The sequence below is a fragment of the Petaurus breviceps genome, unplaced genomic scaffold (genome assembly GCF_028583685.1).
Source record: "Petaurus breviceps papuanus isolate PSGF00001 unplaced genomic scaffold, PetGlider_PUasm1.0 90784, whole genome shotgun sequence".
NCBI lineage: Eukaryota > Metazoa > Chordata > Mammalia > Diprotodontia > Petauridae > Petaurus > Petaurus breviceps.
This window is the reverse complement of record NW_027187345.1, coordinates 6,025,533-6,044,380: the sequence shown is the minus strand read 5'-3', so window position 1 is coordinate 6,044,380 and position 18,848 is coordinate 6,025,533. Positions and strand designations below refer to the sequence as shown.

Genomic DNA, 18,848 nt, shown 5'->3' with positions numbered 1-18,848 from the left:
GTATGGTACAGTATGGTATAGTACAGTATAGTACAGTATGATATGAGATGAAGAAATTACAAACCTATGCAGCCTTAAGGGAGAATAGAACTACAACTGAAAAAATCTCCAAGAGTTTTATAGAAAGTGTTCAAAACTTTTTAATGATAGAAAGAGAGACAGAAACTTCTTAATGATGATCAAATGAGCAAATGGAATATTCAGAGAGAAAGGAACATTGTCTTTGTTTTCACAAAGTCACAAACCTCTTTGGTAGGTCATAGGCTATTAGAGTCTGTACTTTGCCCAGGTAAAGTGACATCGGTATCATCATGTCCCATTTTGGGTGTCAAAGCATTTATTATTCACCTATTGATTGTCAGGAATTGTACTATGCACTTTGCAAATATTATCTCATTGGATTTTAGGAAGGATATTGATAATATGGAGAACATCTAAATGGTGACTAGGATAAGGAATATCCTCAAATTCAAGCCATTTATGGATCAATTACAGCAGCTAAGTATGTTTAGCCTAGAAAAGATATGTGAAGGATTGTCATGTAGAAGAGACTTGGTCTGCTTTACTCCAAAGGGCAAAATGGGTACAAGTTCCAAAGAGGTAGATTTAGGCTTGACTTAAGGAAAATCTTCCCAACATCTAATAGTATCCAAAATTATAAAAGAATGCCTCAGGAGACAAAGCATTCAGCCTCCATGGAAGTCTTTTAGAAGATACTAGATAACTTTCTCAGTTACATAGCAGAAGGAGATTCTAAGCCATGGGCTGGGCTGTGCTAGATGGCTTCTGAGTTCTCTTAAAAATCTTGTTTTCTACAATTCTGTGCATGATTTAAGTATGAGTGGAGTGAATTGAACTGAGCTTAGAACCCTACTTGTAAGCCCCACAAAATATAAACCAAGGGTCACTGTGTGTCTACTCTTAGTATCTAGTAACACCACCTTAGTACCTAAAACCTTATTACATTAGTAATCACCCTAGCCAGAGTGGAAATCAGCCTCTTCCTACTCATATATAACACTAACAACCATTCATTCTTCTGTCTTGGAAAGTGTGCTCTATTTTATTTTCTGAAAAAAGGAGGAAACAAGGAACTATTTTAGGCTAAACATTTAACAAAGGACTAGATCATGTCAATTATACCTTTGTCTGATCCAGTTCTGAGGACAGGCTCTCTAAGCTGCTAAAACTCAAGAAACGTTCATGGCTGGAACCTGTTTGAAAAAGGTATCTGACCACTGTTTCTTTGTTTGTTTCAAAGCGCTCCCACTTTCTTAATGTCACCTAAAGGGGAAAAAGAAGTTAATAATGCAATAAAACATAAATTAATGAAGAATATCAAGGAATCATTTTAAAATGGATCCTAACTTGGAGAGCTGCAACCCTTCAAATTCCAGTTACTTTTATTCAGTTGCCAACTTAATACAGTGACATTCTAAGAAAGTTTACTGTCCAGTCTCTAGTAGAGACTAATTTCTCTGGGCCTTATCTATAGGGAAAAAAAGGAGTTGTTCTTGATGGTCCATAAGGCATTTTCTGGATAGGGAATGTTAATCCTATCACTAGAAATGAGGGGCATGTACAGCAATGAAAAGTCTAAACAAAAATAAGGGAAAATAGGAAAGGGGAAGGAGGAAATAAGAAACCTGATTACAAAAATTAACATATATTCTCCAACAGAAAAATCAGGACTAAAAAATATCCATGTTTTTTCTGTGCCCTGACAAAGTGAAAAGAGCTAGCTAGGGTTAAACAACAATTGGTAGGTCATCTTTTTACTGTGGAGAACTTTTGAAGAAGACATTGCTTTCTTAAGTCTCACCTGTAGGCGGCGCTCCTGCTTTTCCCTATTCTGTTCCATGTTGTCTAAAGTATTCTCCAGCTTCTTCAGTTCCTCTTGGACTCTCCTAGGTAGCCCACCTTCACCCTGCTTGGCCCTGGCAATCTGCTCTTGTACATCTTTCTTCTTTGTCTGGATCCTCTTGGTCTTTTGCTGAAAGGATTTGTTAAACAGATGGATATACATATTAATGTCTCCTACAGCTAAGAAAGGAAGTATACGCCCACACTTGAACAGAGGATGGAAAAGTGCACACAGAAACACTCAAGATGGGCAAGAACTGTACTTTTAAGTGAGGGAATAACTATTAATGGCAATGAAGAGTCTACATTAGCCAGAGATGGACATTATTGATAAATATTTAGTATAGAAAAAACAACAACACTTGAAATTACTTAAAACACTTTAAATTTAAATTGAAAACAATTTAAATTCCTTAAAAATTGTGTCAAAAGGGCTATTTTGTGCTTTACATGTGAAATGTATTAGGTAAAACAATTCATTTGTTGAAAAAGAAAAATGTGTGTGTATGTGAAAGAGACTGGAGAGACAGAGAAGAAAGATATAGAAATATTGATTCCTTTACTTAAAAAATAGAGGCCTAGAGGTAGCTAGATGGCAGTGAATAGAAGACTGGTCCTGGAGTCAGGAGGACCTGTGTTTAAAATCCAGCCTCAGACACTTGACACTTACAAGCTGTGTGACCTTGGGCAAGACACTTAATCACAATTGCCTCTCCTCCTCCCTCAAAAAAAAAAAAATGGAGGCCCAAATCCAAAGGTTAAAGTAGCTCTTTTGTTAATGGAGAAAAAGTTAAATACATTAGAAATTATGATTAATCTGTACAAACTGTCAAAAATCTACAGGGATTTTTCAGAAAGGTGAGGGTGGAAATGCAGTGGGGGAGGGAAGGAAACAGAAAAGTTTTTCACATAATTAAATTGGAATAATGAGGTTGCAGTAAAGTATCCTTACATTCCTCTTTACCATTAAGGATGACACTTGCAAGGGAGGTTTTCAAAGTTAATGTCAAATTTGGTCCTTATTTTTTTTATTCTGTATTTTGTCATCACCAGATTCCTTAATGTGAAGATATTTCTCAGTATCAACTGAGATATTTCATCTAAGAGCAGAATGTTACCCAATCCTTTGACCGTGCAACCCATATTTTCTGAACGGGTGAGTATCCTACACAACTAGTATTATACTCAAATAGAAACAGGGACCATGAAAGCTTACATAAGAATTTCTGAGGACCACATATTGACTTAGTTTTAAAATATAACATTAGCTTTGTTTTATTGTAGTTTTATTTATTTTTCTAAAATTTCCCAATTCTCTGATTTGGACCCTCTGAGGAGTGTTGTGGGTTATATGAGGCCAATGGACCAAGTGTTTGACATCTCTGTTCTATACATTTCTCTAGGTTTAGTTCCCTGATAGAAATAATAATCATATAAAATGTACTAATAATTATTATTATTGATGACACATATATAGTATTTAATATGTTCTAGGCACTGTGCTAAGCCCTTGACAATGATTATCTAATTTGGCCCTCACAACAACACTGGGAGGTTTTATTTTTTTAACAAAAGGGGAAACTGAGGCAAAGAGGTGACTTGTCCAGGGTTACACATTTGGAAAAATGTCTAAGGGAAGATTTGAACTCAGAGCTTCTTGACTTTAGGTCCAGAGATCTGAGTCTCATATTTCCCCCTGGGAGATGCAAGAAAATTAAAGACACACCCACCTGATGATGTAGTAGTAACTGCTGGGCTTCAATTAAGTTTTCAGTGTCGAAGATCTTTTCTCCTTGTTCCTGAATTTCTTTGGAGGTACTAATTAGCTGCTCAAGGGAGCTTTTTGCAATTTCCTTGTATTGGACACGATCCGCAAGAGCGCTTAGCATCTTTTCAACCTAAATTTAAAAAAACCACACACACAAATAAATTCATGACCCTTATAATACTGCATAGACCTAATTTATGTTGAAATGTTTCAAGGATATTAATAATTTAAAAATAAAATGAATTGGATGTCATTTTATTTTGTTCTTGTAGTACATAGTATGTCTATTAATCTTGAATTATACTTTTGAGAGAAAAATACTGTATTTAATATATAGCACTCAGGGAAAAAAGACCTTATCTGACATTCTACTGGATCAAAATAATTCTTGTTAAGGATCAGTGTGAAATCTCATAAATGTTTTACTGTTTCCTTTTAAAAAAATCAACAAAATGACTATATTTTATAGTTCACCAAACTTTTGAATTAAACAAAAAAGAGGAAAACACCTGACAAAAAGCATAATGGATGTCCTCGAGAAAGGCCACATAAATTACTATAAAAAATATTTGGGGGTTTGTTGTCATTGTTGAAGTGAAAACCGAATTAGTACACTAATTTTAGCCTAGAAATTTAGCTAAAATGTCAAAATTCTCTAACTTAATTATTATAAAGGATTTAATTTTTATTTTATTTTTCCTGAAGGGGGAAACATGGGAAGAAAACAGAATAAATGCTTGTTAAATTTCAAAATTAAATCATCAATGTGGCAATGGGGCACAATTTATTTTTAATCCTATACATTAGCTTTGGTAACCTTTGTATCAATAACAAATATTTCACAGTGTTATTTTCCACTCTGATTTTGATTAAAATAAATTAAAACTTTCCATATAAGGAAATTAGCATAGACTTCAAAAAAAGCTATGCATATCTTAAATATATAACTTTACCTCTGACAGCAAAGTGATGAGGCCCTTGAAGTCACTCGAGAGTTTTGAGAGTTCATCATCCTGTTTTTGAATTTCTTCCTCAGCAGAAACTTCAGTAAGAGTTTTCAGCCTAGCTTTCAGCCAGCCAAGATTCTCTCCTCGTTTATTCACCTCCTCTCTAATTTCCTGAACATAAAATTCATCAAAGCATATCTGTGAACCGTGGTTAAATGTGACAAAGTCTAAGGGGCAGTTGATACAATGGTCATGCTTACTGACGTGATTCTCTTCCTTCTACCTCTCTGACCTCTCCATCTGTTGTCCCTCATTCTTCTGACTCTTAAACATGACTGTGTCCTAAGGTTCTTTTCTTGGTCCCTTTCTCTATAGTCTTTCCATTGGTGATCTTATCTAACCCAATGGCTTCAATTATCACCCCTACATAGCTAAATATGCCAAATATACAATGTGTTCCACAAGCTTCTGTATGGTTTTAAGCTATTCGAAACAGATTTTTGGGACACCTTATATATTTATATCCCTAACCTCTCCCCAGAGATTCTGTTGTATATTTCTGATGGAGTTCTGGAGGGCTATACTTAAGGCTCCTGGTTGTTACCTCAGATTGAGTTTGACTTCTTTGAGCCTCAGTTTCCTCATCTGTCAAAAGAAGTGGTTTAACTGGATGCCTATGAAGTCATTTTGGCTCTAATCTATACCCAAAACTGAATTCATCATCTTTCCCTCCATAAAAATTTGCCCCTTGGGGCGGCCAGGTGGCGCAGTAAGAGAGGTGGCCCTGGCGTCAGGAGAACCAGGATCAGTTCTGGCCTCAGATACTTGGCACCCACACAAAATAACTGGCCATGTAACCTTGAGCAAGTTACTTAACCCCAATTGCTTTAAAAAAAATTGCCCCTCTTCATAAAATGTTTATTTCTGCTGCTAGTGTTATCATTTTTTCAGTTACCAACATGCATAATTTCAGTTATTTTTTAGTCATTGCTTGTCAGTTGTTTCTGTTGTGTCTAACTCTTTGTGACACATTTTGGGGTTTTCTTGGCAAAGATATTGGAGTGATTTGCCATTTCCTTCCCCAGCTCATTTTATATATGAGGAAACTGAGGCAAACAGGGTTAAGTGACTAGGGTCACACAGCTAGTAAGTGTCTCAGGTCGGAGTTGAACTAGACCCAGTGCTCTATCCATTGCATCACTAGCTGACCTGCTTAAGTTGCCAAGTCCTTCAAAGTCTAACCCAATCCTGTCTCTTGCTTTCCATCTTTGTACTTCTCACTCTCCCTTTCTGTTATATTTGTACATTTGCCTTTCTTGCTACTGGTATCCTTGAGAATAGAATTTGCATTCACTTAGTACCCAATATATCTGGGCTTCTTAATATAAATGTTTTAAATTAAAATATCAACAATGATAGAGGTATCAGAAAATCCACATATGCATTCCATATTTATTTTCATTTGTGTCCACATTTCTAACAAAAACCTCCAAATACTATACAGGAATGTTAGCGGAGATGTTCTTACCCTGTATATGCAATTAGGTTAGCACACACAAAACAGACTATAATCTTTTATATGTGAATGGGTTAGATTAAACAATTTCATCTTTATTAATTATAAGGAAGTATAACAGACAGAAGTATGGCTTCAGAATCTAGAGAACCTGGGTTCAAGTCCCACCTCTAACAAACACTGTTGGTGTTACCTTGTGGAAATAACTTCTCTCAACACTCTACGTGGAGAGAGGAATGATACTGGGCATGGTGACCCACAAAAAATAGAAGAAAATATATGGGCACAGAGTACCTATGACTCCACAGTAAGGGAAATGTGTGGTAACCTGAGCTTCGTGTCAATCACTAAACTTTTCTGACTCAATTTCTTTTATCCATAAAATGTGGATGATAATGTTTGTAGTACTTTAGGGAATGATTGTGAGGTATAACAATGGAATAATATATATGCAGCATTTTTCAGGTTTTAAAGTGTTATAAAACTATTAGTTGTTTCAACTAGGGAAGGTCAGGGAATAATTTGTTGATTTGAAGAAATTTGGATTTAAATCCCAGCCCTGTCACTGATTTCCTATGTAAGCTTTGGCAAGCACTTTACCATCCCTGAGTCTCCCTTTCCTCTTTTGAAAATAAAAAGAGCCTTCAATTACAGAACTTTGAAGATCTTTTCAAATTCTAGATATCTATCTTTATTGCCTATACTATTCTTGATTTGGATAATAATGTTCTCTTGTATTTCTGTTACATTATTTAACATACATACACAAATCTACTGAAATATTTTCTGTTGAAACCCACTTTGAAAACCATTCCTGGGTAGGACCAAATCCTAAAATCCTCAAGGTAGCTTTATTTGTTAGTTGTGCATGACACAGAGGTCATTCTTAACTTTTTTTGGTAGAGAAACTAGGAAAAGCCACCCAAATAACATACATATTCAAGTAACTCTCAAAAAAATTCCCTGGGTATTTTCTTTTATACCTATCACTATACTGTGACAGAAATTATTTTACTACTATATTAGTAATCAATTATTAAATTAAGATTCAAGTTTTCCTCCTTTATTTCCTCATTTAAGCCTGAGCCTCTATAACAAGACAATCTCTGAAAGATATGACTGACTGATGAGATTGTCCCAGCTCTAAAGGTACTTGGGCCTGATCCTATCCAACTAGGAAACCTTAACCTGTTTAGAACTTAAACAGAAATCCAATCTAGGCAGGTTCCTACGCAGAAGAAATGAGTCCCTGTCCTTGTACCCCTTAATTAGAGTTTATGGTGACCCAGCTCCCAAAAGACAAAACCAACCAGCGTAGTCAGAATGGAAATGGAATGTCCTGTCCAGATTGGGGGAGGCTCAATCTCATGATCAAGCCACATTCTCAGCAGGAGGAAATGAAGACTTTTAGTCTTCATTTAATGTCCTCATTAAATGTCCACCAATCAGGGCTGATTTTTCAGTTGCCAATGGAATTCCCTTTCAAGGATTTTTTTAAAGCTTTCAGGCTCTCCATGTCTTTTGTCTTTGGTTACAGATTGAAACCACTGACCATCAATTTATTGATTGTTAGCTAGTCTAATTAATACATTAATTATTAATTTCTTAGAAACTCTTGTCTCTCAGTTTTTTTATTCATCACATAATGTCAGTATTTACAAATTAAAAGTAAAAAGATCACTATTATACTCCCTAGTCAAGTAAAAAGGAATGAAAAAAGGAATCTTCAGATATTGTGCAAATACAGGCCAGAAACTAACCTCTGCAGCAAGTTTGGATTTCCCATATGTGGCAGCATCTTTGGCTTCCTGTTTCATCAGTTGTAACTCTCTCTCTTTTGCAGATAGCCAAAATGAGAATTCAGAAAATCTAAAACAATATAATCATCATCTTATGATAAGAAAAAAAGAATACCCTAGTGGAATATAAATATTTAATTATTCAAATATTTATTTTTGAATAAAATAAATACAATTAAAAAAAATCCTTCCAATTCAGAAACACTTCTAAAAATATTTCCTTTGAAGAAAAAAAAAGTCTCTCTTTAATAAAGTTGGCCTTGCCATTGGAGGGCAAAGATGATGGTCTGGTGCTAATAGTGGTTAAAAAAGGCTGTGTCAGTTTGCTCAGGTACAGGTTTGACCTTGGAGCCAGGCCCATCTGAGGTAAAAGCCTTACTCCTGGAATTCTCATATCTTAATCACCTGAAATTGGGTCAGACAATTCACAAGTTGACCTTGTGAAATTTTCACAACACTGGGTGGAGGATTATTCCAGGAGAGAAGTACTCTTACAACTGGTCTGTGAAGACTGGGGAGCCGACCCTCAAATCCCGTAGGGAATAAAGAATTCCTGGAAATGATGGCAGGTACATAATCCAAGTACTGGAAAGCATTGTGAGGCCTCATATTGTACTTTCATTATTCACTACCTCTCACGGTCAAGTTCCTGACACCAAGGTATTGTCAATGTCATGTGCTACTAGAGATATTTATGTCAGTACTTTGAAAACTTTAGATTTTCATCAGGGTGGCTACTCTTTCTACTGAAGTAGACCACAAACTTTCTACATTTTTCAAAATGGCTTTCTCGACGTGTAGTGGCTAAAGCAGACAATACTCTTCACCCAGTGTGGTGATCATTCACTTCAAAATTGGTCAATATGATCCTTGGACAACAGACACATGGTCTGTCACTAAACCCCTCCAACTCTTTCCAAACTTCAACACTCTTCTGATGCATCCTTGAAGAACCTGGAGTCCCCTCCATGTTATAAGTAGTTCTACAATGGGACATTAATGGAGTTGCCAGAAGATTTGTGTCTTTTAAAAGCAATATTTATGCACATAGGAAATTTTAAATCATTCCACCTATTTTCCCTATTTATTAAATAAAATGAAATTCATGTCATATTATATTTATTTTCCATGCATGTCTTAAATCATCTTTCCTAATCAGACTGCTAAGTTCCCTGAGGGGAGAAACATTGTGTATTATCTATTTTTGTATTTCCCCATAGCACCAAACATAATGCCTTAGACATTACAGGCAATGGAGAAATGCTTCTTTACAAATAATTGGCCAATGTACAGCAACATTAAGATAGCCAATATACTAGGCCTCTTCTATTAAAATATCTATACAACTCCCAGGAATACCTACCTAGTCTTGTAATCTTTCCATTTATCTGGGTTTTCCATTAATTTCTTATAAGTGCTATCAATCATAGCTTTAAGATCTCTGAGGGTGGCTTGACAATTCTCTGGTGTATTCCTCACAGGGTCACGGACTGGAAGTTTCATACTGAGCTCTTCAATAAGCTGTAATCTTTTCTCACAAAGATGATGGGGTCCTTTGTCACTGAAAAAAATCTAATGAGAAACAGCTGAAGCTATAAGTATTGTATACAGGAAGCCACAAAAAGGTGTCTACATTTGTAGAGAAAAAAAAAATGTTCTCCCAATGGAAATTGAGCCATTTTGTTATTTTGGTCTCAGGTCAGACCATCACAGTTCATTAACCTTTGCATGAACTTCATGGAATTCCACTACTGTCCACTAGGTGGTGTATGAGACATACCTTATGTTCTTGAATGATCTTTTCACTGCCTTCCAGTAGCACCAACTTGTTCTCTCGACTAAGCTCTGATTTGCACTCTTCTACTGAAGCTAAAAATCTGTTTTTCTCCACTTCTATCTTCAGGTGAAGTAAATGATAGGGAGCTTCTCCTTGAAGATCCTACATTGCATAAAGAAGACCAACAGAGTACAACAATGGTGATTGTGATGAGAGATTTGAATTGAAATAGCAAGCTATAGAAAGTAAATTTTTATTTCCCAGTTAGAAAGGGTCCTATATATCATGAGGTACAATGGATGTGGAAACTGGATATAACATCAGATATGTTGGTTATTCTCACTAAACTTTTTTCTTCCCTGTTTTTTTCTTTATTATAAAGCATGGCTCTCTTAAAGGGAGGGACAGTGGGAAATGTAAATGATGCAAAAAGAAAAGTTCAGCTTAGAGCATATATTTGACCTTTTCTCAGTCTTTGATATTCTTCAGATATCTGATATGCCAGATATACTAGCATATCATGGATCATTGGATTCGATGATATAGACAGTTTTGTCGCATTTCTTACATAATTCCAGTCAGAGATCCAGCATTGCTGTTTGACTTCACAACTACAGCAACACTGCACTGGTGGTCTGTTTGTCCATAGTTCCTCCAACATTAACTACTAACATTTTTCTTAAACAATCTTTCCTAATTTGAATCGTGTGATGTGAAATCTTCCAGAGATATTTAAAATGGCCCTTTTCTCAATATTAGTCATTTGGAATATGTTTTAGTGTGTTCATTTATAGTTTGCAATTCTTTTAAAAAATGTTAATCATATATCCCTTATTCACTTACCTATTGGGGAGTGGCTCTTGGTCTTACATATTTGTGTCAGTTTTCTAAATATTTTTGATATCATACTTTTGTCAGTGAAATTTGGCGCAAATTACTCCCCCACTTTGCTGCTAATGGATTTAGTTTTAACACATTCAGCCTGTCACTCTTCAATCACTGCAAATGGAATTTCTTTCACATAATTACTCACCTTCCATTGTTTATGGAGTTTTCTAACAGCTTCCTGTAGACCCTGCTGTTCTTGCTCAGGGAGGATGTCAGTAAGTTCATCACAAGCTTTCAGGAAGGCATTTAGTACTCTCTGATCCAGTTGACTAAAAAACTCCTGATTTGGGGGATTGAAGGGAGGAAAAAAGCAATTAAGAGCTCCATCTATTTGTCATTGTTAACATAGAAACCAGTTCATATGAAAGTGATCATAAAATGTTATTCAAGGAAGTAATAAAATTTCCTACTATGAGCTAGCTTAAGCTCTTCACTAGTTCACATAAAATACCCATTTAGCCACAATAAAAAATCAGTAACTTACATATTTGGAACTCATCTAGTACTTTAGAACTTTCTATTTTTTTTGGGGGGGGGGGTGGTTAATTACAATTTCCAGATTAGAAAGTATCCATGGCAGTGGAGCAATCATAGTTAAGAAGATAAAGAGAGATTATTAACCCATAAGCTTAAGATGACAGTGATTCATATCCTTTACATTTCTTTCTTTTAAAGACCAATCATAAAACCTAAAGGAAAGATGGAACTAGAATCCATAATCTTTTATTCTTGACATTAACTTATGTTTAAGGCCGTCATACTCCATTAAAAATAAGCATTCCCCCAAAGGGTTTCTGCCCCATCCCTCATAAGAAAAGATAAAAATATAGCTTACTCATACACTCACAAGCATTTCATCACATTTGCTTTGGAAGAAAGGGGGCAGAAACACTGATATATACTAATTAAAGGACATACTTATATAAAAATCTATTTGTGGGCCAAACAGTGACTATAATTTTTGCTACTGGGGGAGTCTGAGACCAGAAGATCTCTTGAGTTCAGGAATTTTGAACTATAGTGTGCTAAGCTGATCAGGAATTCAAATTAACACCAACATCAATAAGATGATAAGAACCCTAAGAGCAAGGGGCTGCCAGGCAGTCTAAGGAGGTGTAATCTGGTCAAAGTGGGAAACAGAACAGCAGATCAAAAGTCTATACCAATCAGTGATGCACTTGGGCCCATAAGTGGCTGTTTCACTTCCAGTCTGGGAGACCCAGTCTCAAAAAAAAGAAAGAAAGCCCTTCCAGTTTTTGTTTAATAAGTTTTGTTCTACCTCCCAGTCAAGAACTGTCATTGCACAATTTAAACCAGGGGTCATAAACGTGAACCATAGGGTTGACAATCTGCCAACATCCTGATACATACTCCTGGTTAAAAAGTACCCAGGGCATGACTTCAGAGTGGAAAGAGTTTGCCAAAATTATCTTCTTTTAGAAATAATAATAGTAGCTTTCGTTTCACTTGTTAAGGATAAATAATAGCCTGTTTAAACAATGGGAATTCAATATCTAATAAATGTCATATGATAACATGTCTTCTTAAATGCTCGCCAATCTGCTTCACTTTGCTAGAATTTAAGCAATCTAAAGGTTTTTCCATAAATCTGAAATTATCTACTTAGAACTCTTGTATGTTTTTTAATTGCTTAGATAAGTAAGGGACAATTAAGTAGATCTGAATTATCTTTGTTAATCTCAACAGTTTTTGTATTCTCCACTACATTTTGTTTTCTATGAACTTGTCATTAAAGATTCTAATCCTGAATCAATTACACCTTTCCAAAGTAAAATAACAAGACAATGAGAAATCAACTGAATAGTTTCCTTTTTAAGGTCATCTTATTTGCCATTATTTTGGCTCTCTAGAATCTATAGGACCTAATGCCTTGAGATTAGATGAAAATACTCTTTGGTCCCATCTTTTATTTTTGACTATCTACATTGAGAAACAACATGGTGTGGTGTTGGTTCAAGCCTCGCTTCTGACTGTGTCACTGAACTCTCTAAGACTGTAAATTACTGAGCTGGTGTCAATCTGCATTGGTAAAGGGATTTTCCTTCCTGGAATTTTTCAAGAATAAAGAAAACATAGGTCCAGTTAAAATAATTTTAAAAAATAAAGCTTGCCCATATGGCTCATGCTGAATGTACATTAAAGAGTGTAATTTACCGTATGTTTCTTCAGAAGGGTTTCAGGATCCCCTTTTTCTTTCATGCTGGCCTGGGCAATCTGGAGAACTTTCTCCAATTCTGCTCTGGACTCCTCAAATTTTTTCATTAAACGGCTATTTGTTTCTACGTGCTTTCTCCACTCACTAGTTTTCTTCACCATATTCTTGATAACAAAGTAAAAAAAAATATATTTTTCTTATTAATGAAAGCAGCATGTTGTGTCTATATAGTTATCACCAATTAAGTATTAATGCTTTTAATAAAGTATTTAACAGGAATACTTAATGAAATCATTGCCCTTGAAGTGAACAGAAATAATGATACAGATAGCTTTTTGTGATACAGATAACATAATACAGAAATAATGATACAGATAACATAACCTTTTTGATTATGAATATGTAGTGCATTGATTTTCCATGCAGTAGTAAAAAAAAAGAAAAATGAAATAAAACCAAAGGCATGATCAGTAATAAATTCTCTACTTTTCTCTCATCAACATTTTCCCAAATGACAATTTAAATCAGAAAAAAAATAAATTACCTGAAAAGCAACATGAACCTCGGCAATCTTCCTTTGCAGCATGCTCTGATTAAAGTGTTTTAACACCTTACTCAAAGCCACAAATTTCTGAACATTTTGACTGTCTTTCTCAATTAGTGTCAAAGTCTTCTTGCAACTTTCTTGATGAGATAACAATTCCTACAAGGGAAAAAAATCCATTAATATTATAATTCAGAGGGGAAAAAACAAGAAACTATGTAGTTTTAGGTTATTAAAGGGGTATAGATTACTCAGTGTTAAGAGATTTTATTTAAAAATTGTTAAGGAACAATCTTTTAATCAAAGGATTCAGAAATCACTAAAGTGCTTCATTTTAGATTAGATGTCAAAAGGATTTTTTTGACATCTTACTTTTTTCTTATATATTATCCTCAATATTTGATCTAACTCTACAGAAATAATATAATAGGGGCGGCCAGGTAGCACAGTGAGTAAGAGGACTGGCTCCAGTGTCGGGATGACCTGGATCAAATCCAGGCTCAGATACTCAGCACCACACCCAGAAATAATAACTGGCCGTGTAACCTTGAGCAAGTTACTTAACCCCAATTGCTTAGGGGCGGCCAGGTGGCTCAGCGAGTAAGAGCACTGGCTCCAGTGTTGGGACGACCTGGAGATTGAATCCCGGGCTCAGACACTCAGCACCACACCCAGAAATAATAACTGGCTGTGTAACCTTGAGCAAGTTACTTAACCCCAATTGCTTTAAAAAAAAAAAAGAAATAATATAATAAAAGAACCAAACATAGAATCGAAATTATAATAACCATCTAATTTCTGGTTTTGTCCAAACAACAGGACTCATGTTATGATAATGACACTACTGAAATGAACCCACACATCAGATTATAAAATGCTGAAAGGTCCTCTGCTTTAATAAGTTGCACTTGACTGAAATAACCAGAGGCAGAAAATATGTTTGGCATGCGATCATGCCCATAGTGCTATAAAAACTGAAGAACCTCTGATTGTTGCTACCTAGACCTAGGCTGCAGAATAAAGGCAGTTTGCCCCCAGGGGCTCAGAGGCCCTCAAAATCAATTGTATCTTTCTGTGCTTTCAAAAGTAGAGAAGCAGCAGTGGCCTTCAGTTCCTTAAAGTTCTCTCTAGTGGCTCTGTAATACAACCAATCCAGCCTGCCTGATGAGAGAAGGCAAAGTACATCTGCCAGGGTATATATGACTATTGATTCTAAGTAAGTCACTTTACCTCTCTCAGGATCAGTTACTTTATCTGTAAAATGGGGATGTCTATTACATGGGATTATTGTGAGGATCAAGTTAGCAAAAACACATGTAATATGCTTTATAAACCTTTTTCATAAATTGATGAGTTTGATTTTTTTTTTTGGTAAAATGCATGCAAATCTGACTGGTATAATCTCTCTGTTAACTGTGTTTTGTCATTGCAAACTGAAAACAACAACAACAACTTTTTTCCCCTTTGAAGATTTGGGAAATCAGATAGGAATTAAGTTATAAATATACTATTACATGTTAATTGGGTTATGGCATATGTAACAAGGATTTCATAATTATTTTGCTGATATATTAAATGGGACTTTATCTGAGGATGAAAGTAATGAATGGAAAGGATGCATTTGAGTGGGATTTAGACTCATAAGTGGATTTTTCTACCAAGGAATTAATTTAAATCAGGGGTTTCTAACCTAGGTCCACAATCTTGTTTTTTTTTATAAAATATATTGATAACTCTTTGAATATAATTGATTTTATCTTATAAGCCTATGTATTTCATGCTTTAAAAAACATTATTCTGAAGAGGTGTCTGAAGGTTTGATGAGAGTGATTAAAGGGGTCCATGAAACACAAAAGGTTAAGATTCCCTACTTAAATTAAGTAGTACTAAAGTCCTGTACTTACTTTTTTTTCTGTGTGTTGACAGATGGTTTCATTCAAAAAATATCAATTATATAAAGTAATTTAACTTCACTCAGTGGAAGGGTAGCATGCTTAGGTAAGACAGGTCTATTTATAATGAGACAATAAATAATACAACTTGTCATGTTAAGTACATCCCTAAATATTTTATGATGGTTGACTTACCATGACAAGTTGCATATTTTAATTCAGCGCCTAACTCACTATCCATAAACAATGGATGCTCAAGAAACCAACACATTAACTCTGCCACTATGCAGTTGATTTTCAGATCTATTTATCCATCCCTAATCTCTCTACTGGGCAGTTAGGTAGTTCAGTGGATAGAGTATTGGGTGTGGAGTCAGGAAGACCCCTCTCTTCCTGAGTTCAAATCTGACCTTAGATATTTACTAGCTATGTGACCTTGAACAAGTCATTTAACTCTATTTGCCTCAGGTTCCTCATTTGTAAGTGGGAGAAAGAAATGGCAAATCACTCCAGTATCTTTGCCAAGAAAAACCCAAATGGAGTCACAAAGAGTCAGACATGACTGATATGATCGAACAAAACCTCTCTCCTGACTTCTACTCTTGCATCTCTAGCTGCCTACTGAACTTCTCAAACTGGGTGTCTTGTAGACATTATATTCTCAACATGTTCAAAACTGAGGTCATTATCTTTTCCCCAAACTCTTTCTTCTTCCTAATCTTATTACTGCTGAGGGTGCCACCATTCTCCCAGTCACCCAGGATCACAACATATCTCATCCTCAACTTCTTACTCTCATTCCCTATATCCAATCTATTGCCAAATCCTATTGATTCTACCTTTACAACATCTCTCATACATAAACCCCTTTTCTTCTCTAACACTGCCTCAATACTTCACACCTCCACTATTATAAAAACCTCCTCATTGGTCTTCTATCCCTAGATCTCACCCCAGTCTAGTCCATTTTAGCTATCAAAGTCATCTTCCTAAAGTACAGCTCTGACCTTCTATCTACCCATCCTCCACTCAATAAACTCCAGTGTCTTCTTTTTACCTCCATGATCAAATATAAAGTCCTTTTTGGGGGCTTTTAAAGCCCTTCATAAGCAATATTGTTCTCTAAATTACATTCCACTTAAGATTATTAAAAAAATTAGAATTATGTTCTGACTAGCCACAAACACACAGTATAGCAAAATGACACATATGTCTCTATTTACTCTTTTTTCCAAATCTTTACTATGCAAATTAATTGCAAAAAACTACAGACTTTTTCTGTTCCAATTGTGCCCAACTTATCATATAAGGGGTAGGGTAGCTATACGTTGCATAAATGTTGTCCTTCTCAGCTAAAGTGGAGGTAATGTGGGATGGTGAATAGGGTAGCAGATTTGGAATCAGGAAGACCTTCATTCAAATGCTGCCTCATACACTTATAAATGATGTGGCCCTGAGAAAGTCATTTTTCATATTTTGTGCCTCAATTTTCTCAGCTTTCAAATGAAAGAGTTGAATATGGTGGTCTCTAAGGTACCATCCGGTTCTGAATTTATGGTCCTATGAACTTAATTGGTTTGAACAAGGCATTAACGAGGTCACAACCCTGAGTTTATTCTTTGTATTCTAGGATAAAAAGACTATCTTCTCCATGGTCCCATTTCAGAAAAATGAAAGGAGACTGAGGAGAGAACAAGCATGTATGATTCAGTGAAAATGTACCCTTGCTAGTTGGAAGGAAACTCAAATACATGTTCTACAGATAGCGGTTCAGAAAGGTGATATTTTTAAGGAGAAAAACACAGTTTGGGAGTGTTTAAACTACACCTTGTGAGAATAGTCATTAATTTTACTTTAGTATTTTGAGGTTTAAGCTCCTTAGGAATCTTATGAGTTGTTCTTTAAACAAGTAAACGTCAGCTTTCCTTACCTGATGTTTTTGTTTAAAAAGAGTGGTAGATTGTGCTTCCCGTTCAAGGAGTGACATAGTTTCATTGATTCTCTCAAGTGCCTCATAAAAAAGTGTGATCTGCTTTTCTAATTCTTCCAGTGGTATCAGCAGCTGCTGAGTCTCATAAAGTAATGCAGGGTAACATTCTTTGACCTTCAAAAATACAAAGACAACAATTGCATTCAATGTAAAGTGCCAAAGCAGGAGAAACTGCATGGTCACCTTGAGATAACATTTTCTTTATTCACTTTCTTAAACTGATTTTGCAAGTTGGCACTTACAAATCCATGATGTCTTACCTTCATGTGATCCTCAATAGATTTGTATAGTTCTCCAAATTAAATGCAGGCATTATATTGTTAAATCCAGGGGTAGTGGTGGTGGGGAATTTAAATGAATGGTTAGTTATTTACTGATAATTGTGAATTAAACCACAGAGTGAGCGAGAAACCTTCCACATCAATGGATCTCCCTGGTTATTGCTCAGTCTGCAAATCACTAATTATTTTCAGATCCCAAGCAAAAGGAAAGCAAACAGATCTGACCAGTAGGAGGGCTTCAATTTGGAGTTGTATTTTTTTTGGGGGGGGGGGGAGTAGAGATATACAATACATATGCTACAGGGTACACAGATATAAAAATTACCAAAAATGTGAGACTCTATTCTTTAAACTCAGTACTCATAAATGGCAGCTTTTGGGCTGTGGTTGCTTACAGTATTTTTTTTCATCATGTGTTAAGTTTTCAGATTAATGTGAACTTAAATGCGAATTAGATATTGACTGTGACATAGGGTGAAGAATTGAGGATAAATATCCCTAAGAAATAGAAAGTGTTCCTTAAGAGTATTTACTACTACTACTACTACTGGTAACAAAATTACAATCACAGTTGATATTTACAAAACATTATAAAGTTTACAAAATCAGTCTTTCTACTTTTCTATTTTCCAAATGTCTCTTTGAATACCATATAAACCTCACTATGACTAAGTTTCCTCATCCATAGAATGGGGATAATAATAGAACTTCCTCACAGGAGCATTGTGAGGATCAAATGTGATAACATATGAAGGCAATTTGCAAATCTTAAAGCCCAACATAAATGCTAGCTATTGTTATTGTTAACTGATAACATCACTAAAATCTAATACACACTTCCTATAATATATGAAAACTATTCTGACTTTAAAACTTTTTCAAAGTCTAATGAGGAAGGAAGGAAAATGCTTGCATTGTTTTGGTAATATTATAGAAATGGTATAACATATTATGCCCTAATATAAAGATTGAGCTCAACGCCACAAAAAGAGCAAAATGGGAGGCAACTACATTATAGATCACCAATATACCTTTAAAAGTATTCTAAGGGCTTCTGACACATTAGTCTTCATCCAGAAACAGAACAGACTTGGGCATCCTCTACAATCCAGGGGAGGGGAATGTGCAGCCTCGAGGCCACATATGGCCCTCTATGTCCTCAAGCATGGCCAAATGTTCCCCACCCCTTCAGTCTATACTTACATTCCTTCTCTGCCCCCTACTCTTCCAACAGTCTTTCTAATATAAAATTTTTAAAAGTTACTAGTTACTTCTGAATTGGGAGAAGCAACTGTCACATCAACAAGTCAATTCAATAACCTTTAATAGATATCTACTAAGGGCAATCTAATAAAAGTTATTGAATTGAATTGAATTTATAAGATACCTGCTAAGGGTAATGTTTGC

At 35.4% G+C, this 18,848-nt stretch overlaps 1 protein-coding gene across 9 annotated transcripts in view; it reads right to left on the bottom strand.

Annotated features, from left to right (window-relative positions):
- SYNE1 (spectrin repeat containing nuclear envelope protein 1) overlaps positions 1 to 18,848 on the bottom strand; it is a 575,153-nt gene that overhangs the window by 341,889 nt on the left and 214,416 nt on the right. For all 9 annotated transcript variants that reach the window (XM_069069647.1, XM_069069646.1, XM_069069648.1 and 6 more), the window contains 11 exons: positions 17,101 to 17,274; positions 13,279 to 13,437; positions 12,734 to 12,898; positions 10,704 to 10,838; positions 9,674 to 9,832; positions 9,257 to 9,465; positions 7,855 to 7,963; positions 4,585 to 4,749; positions 3,594 to 3,761; positions 1,823 to 1,993; positions 1,144 to 1,284 (listed from right to left, as the gene is read on the bottom strand). In XM_069069647.1, the coding sequence (XP_068925748.1) occupies positions 1,144 to 1,284; positions 1,823 to 1,993; positions 3,594 to 3,761; positions 4,585 to 4,749; positions 7,855 to 7,963; positions 9,257 to 9,465; positions 9,674 to 9,832; positions 10,704 to 10,838; positions 12,734 to 12,898; positions 13,279 to 13,437; positions 17,101 to 17,274 (1,755 nt within the window). The remainder of the gene's footprint in view (positions 1 to 1,143; positions 1,285 to 1,822; positions 1,994 to 3,593; positions 3,762 to 4,584; positions 4,750 to 7,854; positions 7,964 to 9,256; positions 9,466 to 9,673; positions 9,833 to 10,703; positions 10,839 to 12,733; positions 12,899 to 13,278; positions 13,438 to 17,100; positions 17,275 to 18,848) is intronic.